Source organism: Herpailurus yagouaroundi, unplaced genomic scaffold (assembly GCF_014898765.1).
Source record: "Herpailurus yagouaroundi ecotype Mexico unplaced genomic scaffold, PumYag 191, whole genome shotgun sequence".
Taxonomy (NCBI): domain Eukaryota; kingdom Metazoa; phylum Chordata; class Mammalia; order Carnivora; family Felidae; genus Herpailurus; species Herpailurus yagouaroundi.
In genome coordinates, this window is record NW_024412422.1 from 7,193,015 (window position 1) to 7,206,947 (window position 13,933).

A 13,933-nucleotide genomic window follows, 5' to 3' on the forward strand; every position below is an offset into this window, starting at 1 on the left:
TGGTCGACAGTCTTCCCTTCTACTACTATCTAAGTAAACATACTTACTTAGCCAGTGTTTACTGAGTGGGGAACAAGACAGTGTCCTACAGATTTATCCTACAGACAAACTTCTGTTTATGTGCCAAAGACACATGTACAAGAATATTCATTTCAACATTGTTTTTACTGACCAGAGCCTGGAAACGACTTTAAGTGGCCACCGACAAGGGATTGGTTAAGTAAATTACACCATGGAAGACCAGACAGCCCTTCAGAAGAATGAGTTCGATGTGTATCAGTAGTCCTCACTCAGGGCAACCTCCCCCACTCCCGCCCCCCCCCCCCCCGACATTTGGCAATGCCTAGGGACATTCAGTTGTCACAGTTGAGGGGGGAGGGGTACTAATGCACAGCACAGCACCCATTCCCTGCAAAGAATTATGCAGCCCGAAATGTCAATAGTGCCCGGATTGCGGAACCCTGATCGGTATCTGCTGATACAGAAATCTTTAAGATATGTTGAGTTTAAAAGGAAAAAAAAAAAGCATTGTGGAAAACAATAAATATAGTAGACCGCCATTTATGGAAAACAAGGGGCGTATCTATCTCTGTGCTTGTGTATGCACAGCATTATCTCTGGAGGAGCACATAAGAGAGTGGGGGCTGTGCCTTGTGAAGGCCTGAGGGAGAGGTGCAGAAGAGAGATTTATTTTCACTACACAGCTCTTTTACCGTCTGAATATTTTTAGACCGCATACGTGTATTCTTTTCCTTTTTTTTATGTTTATTTATCTATTTTGAGAGAGAGCGAGCGAGAGCCAGGGAGGGGCGGAGAGAGAGAGGGAGAGAGAAAATCCCAAGCAGGCTCCACAGTCAGCATGGAGCCCAGGGCGGGGCTCGATCTCATGACCATGAACGAGATCATGACCTGAGCCGGAATCAAGAGTCGGACGCTTAACCGACGGAGCCACCCAGGCACCCCATAGACCACGTACGTGTGTTCTTAAGAAAAAAAAAAAGTGTGTGTGTGTATACATATGTATATATATATATATAAGAAGTCTGAAAGTTTGACCACACCCACCCACATTTCCTGCCTCCCATGTCTTCTACCTCTGAGAAAATTAGCTGAAGAATATCCCACCGGGTCTCAGCTGGAACAGCTCACAGAGATCAGATCTTAGAAGTCATCACAGAGGCCTCAGAGGTGCCGACTTAGACCCATCTGAAGGCGTCTTCACTGGAGGACTAGAACCTTTACCGGAGGGCCTCTTTAGAGCCTTCAATGCAAGCGTGTGCACGGTACATCTCGGAGGGGACACGGTAAACAGAATTAGCACATGTCCTTGCCTCCTTTATTCATTCCCTAGGGCTGCCATAGCAAAGTACCACAAACGGGGTGGCCTGAAACAACTGAAAGCTACGTGTTCACAGGTCTGGAGGCTAGAGGTGTTGGTCAGCAAGGCCTTGTTCTCTCTGAAGGCTCGAGGGAAGAATCCTTCCTTGCTCCTTCCAGCTTCTGGAAGTCGCCGGCAGAGTCTTAGGCGTTCCTTGGCTTGCAGCTACATCCCTCCTGCCTCCGTCTCCATCACCACACGACCCCGTCCCTGTGTGTCTGTCTTCACATGGCCGCGTTCTTACAAGAACGCTCTATCCAAACCGTGTTGGATAAAAAGTCCGCTCAGCTAATTACAATTACTCTATTTCCAAATAAGGAAACCTTCTGAGTTATTGGGAAGACTTCAGTATTTCTTTCGGGGGGACGGCATAATTCAACTCGACAACTCCTAAGCACACACACGTATGTGAATAGTTCTTTCCATTTCATTAAAAACAGACAAACCAACAACCCCACTGTTGCACTGATTAGGCTTCAAGAAAGGTGGATCCCACGAAATATCTTCACTTTACGGTTGAAGCGTCTGACGCCCAGAGAGGGACGGTCATTAGCCCAAGATCACATAGCACAGGTAGGGCTGACACTAAAATCCAGGTCGGCTCTCTCCTGGAGGAGACGGTCTGTGAACCCTGTCTGTCCTTGTAGGAGCTGCTCTTTGTATGTGAGGCCACGGCTGACTGGCTGGTGATCAGGAGGGCATCTGTCAGCTCCTCCGTCCGTCCCGTGCTGCCACCCGTTACCTCCCAACACGCAAGCAGAGTTACCCGGCAGATCAATCCCTGCTCCTAGACACACGGGGTCCTATTTCTGAATGTCCCCAAGGGTGTTCTTGGGGACTCTGGGTTGTAGGTGACAGAAACCACTGCAGAGGGATCTCTTGGCTCATGTATCCGGAGAGGCACAGCTAGATCCAGGATCCCTGAGCCATCTCTCTCCCCTGCCCTCCGTCTTGTTTCTCTGTGCGTTGGCGTCATCCCCAAGCACACTCGCCACACGGCCGGAAGCATGCATGGGGCCTGCCTCATCAGCATTCGTGGGAGAGCCTGCCCTTTCCCCAGGCTCCAGCCAGCGTCCCAAGGACGGCTTGCCGGCCACGTCCCAGAACCCATGCCTATAGCCAGAAGTTTTTGGTTCTCTGCTTGGCCTGACCTGGAGCAGTGAGTGGGGTCAACTCCACCCCAACCGTAACAACTGAAAATGGGGGAGCGCCGGTTCCACTCGAAGGTCAATTGAAATACATGCGTCCACTGCAGTGAGTTAGCTCTGTTCCCCCTTCACTGATTCCTCTCCAACTCTGCAGGTGCATACAGTGACGACTGGGTGAGAAGACTGCAAGGCTTTAGACAGCCCCTCCCCACTGCAGGGGGCCATTTTGAGCCATGGACGGTTTGGCTTCCTCTGGGTTTCTGTAATCCTTCCCTCACACTACTGAATGTTCACTTTTCTATCCCTCACCCACAACCAGGCTGTAAACTCCTTCTGGGACCTTGGCTTATTCCCCTTTGCAAACCAGCATCTAGCACTGCAGGTAACAAGTAGTCTCTTAATAAATGTCCATTGAATTGGGAATCTCTCATAAGGCCAAGGATATGATAAGTACACTGTAAAATTTTGCTAAATGAATGAGTGAATGATTGGATGGAGGGAAGGAGGGAGGGAGGGAGGGAGGGAGGGATGGTTGGATGGTTGGATGGTTGGATGGTTGGATGGTTGGATGGTTGGATGCATGCATATATGGATGGATGGATGGATGGATGGATGGATGGATGGATGGATGGATAGGTGGGTGGATAGTTGCATGAATGGGTGGATAAATGAGTAGATGGAATAGTAGATTGATGGATTGATGGATGGGTGGTTGCATGGGTAGATAGATAGATGGAGGGTAGATGAATTGATGGATAAAGACATGGGTGGACGGATGAGTTGACGCTATTGTGATCACCACTCAGTCATAGTCTCCTATGCAAAGAGCCACTACTATCAAGGGCAAACGTAGCTCACTGATTCTTTCATTGTCTGGCTATCTGATTTCTGTCACACAACCTACTCACTTTCTTTTATAATGCAGGGGAGTTAATGCTCACTTGCCTAGTGAATTCCATTCTGATTCTGCTGCTTATCATTGAGGACAGTGGCAAACCATGCTACAGAGGAGAAGGGGCCAGGTGTCTGTTCAGAAAGAGAAGGAAACGGTTAAGAAGTAGGAGCTGTGTGTCCCTCTCTCTCTTCCTGCAGACAGACTTTATCCCCACGGTAGTGAAGATGGCTGGGGTTACCCTCAAGTCACATCCTTCCGGCTCTGTGGATAGAGGCAGCTCTCTTACCCTGGCTTTTACAAGCCAGGAGAACCCAAGAGACCTGGGTATGATGCTCTGGAGGCAGTGTATCATGACTTCCCTAAATGTGCTCTTGGAGACTCAAGCTCTTAGCCTGCCCCCAATTCAGATGGGAGTTGATCCCACCAGGGAAAGCATTGCACTCTTCCCCTAAGGAGCTCTGGCTTCCTTATTCCCTTGCTCTTGTCCTCATGCCTCCTGGGAAAGGGGCCACCTAAGCAGTTAGTGTCAGAGGGAAACCCTGCTGAGAAGCATCCCCGAGGGCTCACCTGTGCTGGCAAGCAGTGGTTACTGACAGTGCGGTGGCCCTCTGGAGTCCGGCTCGCTGGACAGAGAGCGCTCACATCACGCCCTGTAGATCCATCATCTCCCTTAGGCTTCAGCTCTTCTGAGGTTCAGTTAAATAGTTTGCTGGATGCTGAGCAGAAAGGCTCATTCCCACTGCCTCTGCCACACTCTCCATGGGGCGCCGTATACAAACAGCCACGAGTGTGTGTGCAGCTCTCGCTACGTGCCAGGCTCTCTTCTACCCTCGTGAGACAGCTATTAATATCCCCACTTCATGGAAGAGAAAATGAGGCTCAGATGGTGAGGTTGGTGGACTCACTCAGCTCGTGCAGCCAGTGAGTGGCTGAGCCAAGATTCAAACCCGGGGCTCCCTGCAAATTCACAGCTGTCTCCACGGACTGGCATGGCTAGGACTTCACTGATGCTCACTGCTGATCCGTTTTGGAGTTTAATCAATGGAAACCTCACTTAGCGTTTTATTTTCTCTATCAGCAATTCGTGAACTGTAATAGCCTATGAGGGAGGAAAAATAGCCTATGGAAACAAAGATTGATGCTAAAAACTGGAAATGAGTCAGTGTTAGCACTCGCGTGCCCTTTCTGTTTCGGCTGCTGGAATTGAGTAAAAAGCATGGGCCCCTGGGAGATGTGATTGAAGGACCCCTGAATGTTCCCATCACCTAACAGCTCCTCTGTTCCCCAAGATTTCACCTGGAGACTTTCATTTCTTTGGGTCTGAAATCCTTTTTGATTTTCAAAAGACCTTAATTAAAATGACAGTACCTCTGAGAGCGGTCATAATAATCCTTGAGCCTATGCATCAGCTAAACGCTTAGGCAAAGGAGCTGGAGAGTGAGGCCCTAGGGAGGGGGCTCAGGATACACAAAGGTGGCCCTGAAGCAGGTATGGGCCCTAAAGGGGGGGGGTCCCACTTTACCTCTATCACATTTCCACCCAAGGCCAGCTGCACAGGGAGAATATTGGGTCTGCTGTTTATTGGTACATTACAGATCACTCTGACACTTAGAAGCTCAAAGCAGCAATAACCATTTATTTTTTCACACAGTGTCTGTGGGTCAGGAATCTGAGAATGACTTAGCGAGTGGTTCCACCTTTGGATCTCTCACGAGTTGAGATGTTGGCTGAGCTGTGGTCTTACTTGAAGGCTTGGCTGGGGCTGGAAGATCTGGTCCAAGGTGACTCTGTCAGTGGCTGTTGGCAACACGATGCTGGCCAATGGCAGGATGCCTCCATCCCTCACCATGTGGACCGGCCCAGAGGGCTCCTTGAGTATCCTCATAACACAGTGGCTGACTTTCCTTAGAGCTGATGAACCCAGAGAGAGAAAGAGAGAGAGGGAGAGCAAGCAAGCAGAAAGGGGCTGCAGTGTCTTCTGTGACCTTGCCTTAGCAGCCATACTCCTCCATTTCTGCAACATTCTACAGGTTACACTATTCAAGGGGAGAGAGTCCTACACAAAGGTGTGAACACCAGGTGGTGAGAATATTGGAGGCCCTCCTGGACGCTGACTTAGGGCTACCACAATCATTATCTTTATTTTACAAGTGATAAAACGGAAGCACGAAGAGCTCACCTGAATGTATCCAGGGTTTTTCATGACGAAGGGGTTGTGTCTGATTGTTCACTCCAATATTCCTGGAAGCACCTGGGACAGTGCCCAGCTTTTAGTAGGTGTTCAGGAAACACTTGCTGAATGAAATATGTACGTGGATGGATACTTGCTCCAGAAGAAAAGGGGCCCTTGAAACTCAGTCCATTTTACTTACTGTTCCATTAGATATCTGTAGGGGGCAGGGATCAAGGAACAGAGTTTTGCATTGCTAGACTTCTGGTATCATTGACGTTTTGTGCACATGTGCATCCTTGTGGCTTATTGTTCCGTGAATCGTCTGTTTCTTTAAGACCCGAATCGGCTGGGGTGTTGTCGAGGGAAGGGGTGTGCAGAAACTGAACAGGGAGGAGCCTTCCCCTTCTTTGGATGATAAAAGGGTCACTTTAATTGAAATAGAGTTATAACTGGTTGCCAGATTTATAACTGGTTACCAGATTTAAGCATAAGGTCAAAACCTTAGAGCAGAGAGATTATATACACAGGCAGCATGGTGTATATAAATGTATGTATAATTTATGCAATATTTTTCCTATTCGCGCTCTCTACTTAAGCTATCCATTAAAGCCCATCACATTAATTTAATTGAAAAATTCTGGGGGAATTGTATTAGCTTTTTTCCCATTAAATTAACATTACAGCCTTTAAATAGATGTCCTGGATGCCCATTGTTGCTAACAAAATTATTATGCAAATTGAAATCTGCCCTTTCTGTATTTGGCCACCAGTGTCCCACCCTCCTCCTTTTTCTGTGACCTCTTTAATTTAATTGCCCTTTCCCCGAGTTCCCAGGCCACAGATGTGGGATGGAACCCCCGGCCCAAGCGTAGCCTCTATGTGAGACTGCAAAGCCTGGTCTACACCAGCAGAACTGCACGGAGCTAGCTCTGGAGGAGCTCCGGTCTCTGGTCTCCGAGGCCCTTATGAAAACACTCTTATGTCAAGAAAGGAAAAAGGGTGGGCGGTCTTCCCCCAGGCGTGTTGGTGGCCTAGAGCACACTTAGTGTCATCAGAGAGCACAGTCATATGAGTCAGATGGGCTGGGTTTGAAATCCGATTCTGCCACTTAGTGACTCTGAGATTTGTGAGCAAGTTTCCTAACCTCCATAAGACGAAGAAAACCACTCCTTTCTCAAGGGAAGCTGGAGAGGAACATGAAACAGTGGATAGTGCCGCATGGAGTGGGTATTTATCAAGGGTCGCCATTGTCATTTATTCACAAACTCCATTCATCCCTTCATTCATCCCTTCATTGAGGGAATAGTTGAGAGCCTTGCTCTGTGCCAGCCACTGGGCTAGGTGCAGGGGAGATGCCAGGAACCAGATGACCCAGGTCTGTGATCACCTGTAGCTTGTATGTGGGGTTGGGGCAGGGGAGTGAAGAGGCGGTGGGGGGGTGGGAATAAACAATAAACAGGTAGACAGGTAAGTAATATGTGGATAGAGGTAGGGGTTGTTGCCATCATTAGCATATCAAGCAAGTTTTTAAAAGGTGCAAAGTGCAGTCCTGTTAATTCATCAGCCACCCTGTTTTGCCTGCTCCACTGAAGCCTCCAGGAAGCAGAATGAGCCACTTCCCTCGGGGCTGGATCAGAGAGGCCAGTTAGATCCGGGCCTGGGCCTCCTTGGGTGGAAACTTTTCTCTAACCTGAGCTGTTAGATGGCCGGAACCGGAAGCTGGATGACAGATCTCTTTGTGAACCGATCTCATTTTGTCTCGTGGATGGGGTAAGGGTTCCCCCAGCCCCACTGTGTGTCTTTTCTTTCTGACCTCCGCTCGGGAAGTAATCCCCAGCTAATCTCTGGATGAACACCAAGACTTCGCTACTCTTCAGGAGTCTCCAAGGGAGACTTCTCTCATCTTTCCCATCTGTTTAATCTCCAGGAATCTTCCCTTTTTATGAATGTGCCCTTCCATTTGCATAGACACTGAGTAGATTAAAACGAGGCTTGAAAAAGGAAGGTCAAAGCCTTAGGTGGTTGAAGACATACCTCTAAGGTAAGCAGTGGGGGTAGAACCCAGCCTACCCCGTCCACAGGGTATGGTTCTCCCAGTGAGACTAATGCTAGGGGAGAGCCTGGAAAGATGGGTACCTTCCTTCTTCCAGTTCCCATTATCCACTGCTGCGTAACAAGTGAATCCTAACCACTGTGACTTAAAGCAATGGGCAGCAATTACCCTTCGTGGTCTCTGTAAGCTAGGGATTCAGAAGCAGCTTGGCCGGGCAGTTCTAGTTCCGGTTTCCTAATTAGGTGGCTGGAGTGGGGGGCCTCTGGAAAGCTCCTTCGTGCTCATCTGGATTGGGAAGGCTTGTACAGCTGAGGGCTGGAACAGCTGGGCTCCTTGGATGTACATGATATCTCAGCATGGTCTCTGCACAAAGTCTCTCCAACGTGATGGCTTCAGAGCAGCTGGACTTCTTACACGGTAGTTGAGGCACCAAAGCAGGTGTCCTGAGAGAGGGAGAGGGAGCAAGCCAGGTGGAAGCCCTATCACTTTCTGTTACCTGTCCCTGGCAGTCTGTTACCTGTTGCTGTCGCTTCTGCCCTCTGTTGCTCGGAGGAGTCGCAGGGTCCAGCCCCAGTTGAAAGGAGGGAGAAGCAGACTCCACCTGTTGATGGTAAATGGCGAGGTTCTAGAGGACTACAAGGGACTGAAAACATTGCAATGGGTAATGCCTACTTCTAAACCTTCCCGGTTGAGATTATCAAGATAGTTGTGGCCTCAAATACGCAAAGGCAAGCAATAAAGCTTCTAGAGGATAGCATAGAAGAATATCTTCATGACTTTAGGATAGGCAAATGTGACAGGATAAGAAATATATATTGGTCTCTGCCGTCTGGTTCCTGACACAAATCTCCTAAATCCCTTATGATTTCCTGAGTGATGGGTGTGATATGATCGTTTCACACAGAGCTCTTAAATCCCTTGGAATTTCCTGGGTGATAGGAGCATCTTCTAAGGAGGCCGACTCTTGGTGGGCTCCTGAATAGCTCCAGGATGGGGGCTGGTCACCAGAAAGATTAAGCCAGGATTAGAGGCTTAGAACTTTGAGTCCCCTCCCCCCACCCCTTCCTCTGGGGAGAGGAGCAGAGCCACAGACTGAGTTAAAAGTCAGTCATGCCTATATGATGAAGCCTCCATAAAAATCCCTAGATGGTGGGCTTGGAGAGCTTCTGGGGTGGTGAATGCACCCATGTTCTGGAGAGTGGCTCCATGGGGACAGAAGCTCATATGTGTGGGACACTTCTAGGTCTTGCCCTATGTACCTCTTCATCTGGTGGCCCAGACCCAAGTGGCAGTGTTGTGGCAAGTCCTGACTTTGTAGCCAACTCAGAAGTGTGGGTATCCTGGGCACCCATTTACTTGTGACAGGCATCAGAGGGGGTAACTTCTTGTGGAATGGAGCCCTTAACTTGGATCTGATACTGTGTGTAGTTATTGTCAGAAGTGAATTACAGGACACCCAGTTAGTTGGTGCCCCAAAAGTTGGAGGATTGGTTGGAATGGGGGGGAAAACCCCCCACACATTTGGTGTCAGAAGTGTTGTGAGTACATGGGGCGCCTGGGTGGCTCAGTCGGTTAAGCGTCTGACTTTGGCTCAGGTCATGATCTCCCAGCTCATGGGTTTGAGCCCCTCATCGGGCTCTGTGCCGACAGCTCAGAGACTGGAGACTGCTTCGGATTCTGTGTCTCCCTGTCTCTCTGCTCCTCTCCCACTCACTCTGTCTCTCTCTCAGAAATAAATAAAAAATATTTAAAAATCAAAAAATAAAGTGTTGTGAGTACAGAAACAGTTTTTCTTGAGCAAATATTTCTGAAACAGGACACACACACACGCATACACACACACGTAACCATAAAGAAAATAATTGACCAACTGGACATTATTAGAACTCTGTTCGTCAAAAAACTCCATTAAGGGGGGCGCCTGGGTGGCGCAGTCGGTTGGGCGTCCGACTTCAGCCAGGTCACCATCTCGCGGTCCGTGAGTTCGAGCCCCGCGTCAGGCTCTGGGCTGATGGCTCAGAGCCTGGAGCCTGTTTCCGAATCTGTGTCTCCCTCTCTCTCTCTGCCCCTCCCCTGTTCATGCTCTGTCTCTCTCTGTCCCAAAAATAAAAATGAACGTTGAAAAAAAAAATTAAAAAAAAACACAAAACTCCATTAAGACAATGAAAATGAAAACCACAGAGTAGGAGGAGATAGTTGGAATAAAGATACTAAGAGAAGGACTCACATTCAGAATATTTCAAGAACTCCTGTAAAGCAATAAGGAAAAGACAAACAACCCAGTTTTGTTTTTTTTTTTTTTTTAATGAACAAAACACATGGATAAGCTTTTCACAAAAGAGAAATCCAAATGGCCAATAAGCCGATCAAAAGAGCGTCAACATCATTAGTGATTAAGGGAATGCAATCCAAACCACAATGAGCATTGTATATATGTAAAAAAATTTTAGGTGGGCACCTAAGACTTTTGAACTTTACTGTATATGAATTTTACACGGACACCTACAAGACTGGCTGGAATTACCAAAAAAGAATCCTGTCCATGCCAGTGTGTTGACAATGCTTGGAGCGGCTGGAACCCTCCCATACTGAAGATAGGAGTGCAAGTTACCACAGACACTTGGGAAAACTATTTAGCAGTGTTTACAAAAGCTGAATGTAGTACATATACTCTATGAATATGCCCAATTGTGGAGTGTAAATATGGGTGCTAGAAGACATGGCCGAGAATGTTCTTGTATTATTTGTGATAGCCATCTATCTTAGTTCATTCAGGCTGCTATAACAGTACCGCAGACTGATTTGCTCATAAAAAAAAAAAAACAGATCGATTTCTTACAGTTCCAGAGACTGGGAAGTCCAAGCTTGGGGTCCTGCTAGGTTCAGTGTCTGGTGAGGACCCGCCTCCTGGTTCCTAGATGACCATCTTGTTGCTGTGCCCTCCCCAATGGAAGGGACAGGGATCTCTGTAGGGGTTATCTTACAAGGGCGCTAATCCCATTCATAAGGGCTCCACCCTCTTGACCTAATCACTTCCCAAGGGCCACAACTCCTAATACCATCACACTGGGGACGAGGTTTGAACATACGAGTTTTAGAGGGGCACAGACTTTCAGTCTATATAACAAGCCCCAAATTGGACACAACCCAAATATCATCAATAGTAGAACAGATGCATAAAGCGTGGCATATTCTTACAATGTTATCATTGCAATTGTATATATGGAACATACATAGCAATGACTTTGGACAAGCCCACACAATAGCATGGAGGGATCTCGCTCAGGTCAGTGAGTGAAAGAAAGTGCTATAGGACTCCATTTACATTAGATTTACAGCCAAGCAAAACACATTATGAGGATGAAAGCAAGATTAGTGGCTGTCTTTGGTGACGGGGGATGGGGATAACTGGGAGGGGCACGAGGAACACTTTTGGGGAATCGGTAATGTTCTACGTCTTAATCTGGGTGGTAATTATGACGTGTTGTGTTCACTTTGTAAAAACTCACCAGATTTGTATACTTCCACAGCACGCATATTATTCATACTTCAATGAAAAAGTTTCCTTTTAAAAGATAATTATGGGGGCGCCTGGGTGGCGCAGTCGGTTAAGCATCCGACTTCAGCCAGGTCACGATCTTGCGGTCCGTGAGTTTGAGCCCCGCGTCGGGCTCTGGGCTGATGGCTCAGAGCCTGGAGCCTGTTTCCGATTCTGTGTCTTCCTCTCTCTCTGCCCCTCCCCTGTTCATGCTCTGTCTCTCTCTGTCCCAAAAATAAATAAACGTTGAAAAAAAAATTTTTTTTAATAATAAAAAAAAATAATAAAAAAAATTAAATAAAATAAAAGATAATTATGCCCATGGCCTATAGCAGAGGTCAGCAAACTATTAGCCCCTGGGTCAAATACAGCCCACTGCCCATTTTATAAATAAAGTTTTATTGGGACACAGCCACATTCATATACATCCATGTACGGATTGTCTATGGCTGTTGATACACTCAAACAACAGAGTTGAGGAGTGTGACAGAGGTAGGATGGCCAAGGAACCCTAGCATATGCACTGTTTAATCTTCTACAGAAAAAATTTGCTGACCCCTGTACTGTAGCATATTACTTTGGAGGCCTCATTTAATCTTTCCATGTGTATTAGAGAAGACTCAGGACTATTTCTCAGGGAAGATCTTGGCCCTATTAAAAGGCTCGCCTTCAGTCCACCCTCATGCATAGCTGGGGTGTTTTATATTAGCTGAACACCCCTTGGGTTCAGTGCTTTAAAATTCCATACCAGGAGGCCAGCCCCACCCTGCCTTCCGGTGATTCTCAAAGTATTTTGATTTGCTTTGAATTCTCTTTCCTAATTCTGCTTTTTAAAAATTCGGATCCTTTGAATTATGAAGGTAATACGTATCTTTTGTAACAATCCAAACAACAGAGAGGCATCTAAAATAGAATTAATAGTCTCTCTGCACCTCTCCAATGCAGCTCCCTGATGCAATCACTGTTAACAATTCGCTATGAATGTTTCCCTACTGTTTCCTGTATTTATAAAAACATATACAAACCTACTTAGAGGGTGTGACTTTTTTTTTGGTCTCTTTGTTTTATTTTTTTTAATGAAAATAAGATCACACTTGCTTTTATTCCATCTAGCAAAGTATTGCAGGCGTACCTCCCAGTCAATATGTATAATTTTATTTTATAATTTTTAATAGCTACACTGTATTCCTTAATATAAATACATCGTGATTTGTTCAACTATCGTCCTATTAATGTACGTTCAGATTGTTTCCACAAACGATGCTTCAGTGAACTTCTTCATATATTTGTGCCTTTATAGACTGGCATTTTCATTTCTGGTGGATATATTCCCAGAAGTGAGAGTGCCAGGCCACAGTTTAAATTTTCAAAAATACCAACAGTTGATTTTCCACGACGCTGTAATAATTTACCGCCTCTCCCCTGATGGTGTTTGAGAGAACTGGATTCCTTCCACCCTTGCCAGCTCTGGATGTTACACATATTTTCCATTTTTGCCAATCTGATGGGTAAAAAATAGTACCTCATTGTTCTCATTTGCATTTCCCTGACAAGTGAGCCTGAGAATCTTTTCATATGTTTATTGGCCATTTGCATTTCTGCCTCTGTGAATTCTGTAGCCTTGGCCCATGCTTCTACTGGGTTGTTGGTCTTTTTCTTATTAATGGGTAGGGTCATTTTATAAATTAAGAATATTAACTCTTTGTTAATTATATGGCCGCAAATATTTTCTTTGTTTATTGTATGTTTTTCCGTGGCTCTGCTTTTGATTAAAAAAAAAAAATTAAATTTCTGTCCCCAGGTTCTTGCTGAGAGCACAACTAAAACGGTTTTGCTTTTTAATTCTTATCAGAATCTCAGCTGTGAGAATATATGTGGTGCTTTGTTTAAAGCGGTGGTTCTCAAACATTTTCTAATTTTAAGTAACAGACGCTCCCCATCCCCCCGTCCCCCCACTCCCCCCCCCCCCAACCTCCCTGCCAAACACACGATTAGGTAGATAAGAGAGAAACTGCCATGGTTAACTAGGGTTTGCGGGCTCAGCGACCTGCGTGCCGAGGGTCTCTCCATTGCTCTTTTGCAGCCCCTGAGACACCGCGAGAACCACTAGTGCTCCACGGAACCTAGTTTGAGAATCATTGGCCAAAAGGCTCTGCAGCCCCTCCATCCGTTTAATCAGTTTTCTGCAGTGTGTTCCGTGGAATATTAAGTAGGATACTAACAAGAGCTTTGTGAGGAAAAGACTCTGGGATCGTTCTGTGGCCCTGCCAAAATGAGACATGCTTTCCCTTTTTGAACTAGATCACACTTTGATTCTTTTGAGATGGAAATGCTAGCGTACCAAGAGACAGGAACTGGACAGCGGGCGACACACACCCTTTCTCTGTCTTCACACGCAATGCCAAAACAAACAGTTGTTGTCCTTGCTGCTCCCGGCCATCTGCTGAAGTTGCACCTCGAGTTTTCCGAGTGAGCATTGCTCAGTGAGCAACCTGGCTTACGGAGAACCGAGGGGATCAGCAAGGGAGAGGTATGTACTGACCCCTTTGTATTTTCTCAGGGGCAGAAACGGTGGGCTTTTGGTGACATTCAGGCACCCCTGTCTTCTGCCTTAGTTGAAATTTGGGAGGACAAATTTTTCCCCAATCTTTTTTTTTGAGTCCTACCTATAACAAAGAACAAGTAAAAAGGACTTTAAACAAAGGTGCTTTAAGCAGAAGGTTTGCAGATACTACTTTCTTTCCTTCC

At 46.6% G+C, this 13,933-nt stretch overlaps 1 protein-coding gene across 1 annotated transcript in view; it reads left to right on the forward strand.

Annotated features, from left to right (window-relative positions):
- SPRING1 (SREBF pathway regulator in golgi 1) overlaps positions 1-13,717 on the forward strand; it is a 122,756-nt gene extending 109,039 nt beyond the window's left edge. Inside the window, exon 5 of the mRNA XM_040443788.1 lies at positions 13,487-13,717. Coding sequence (XP_040299722.1) covers positions 13,487-13,498 — 12 coding nt within the window. The 3' untranslated portion in view covers positions 13,499-13,717. The remainder of the gene's footprint in view (positions 1-13,486) is intronic.
- Positions 13,718-13,933: the final 216 nt, after the last annotated feature.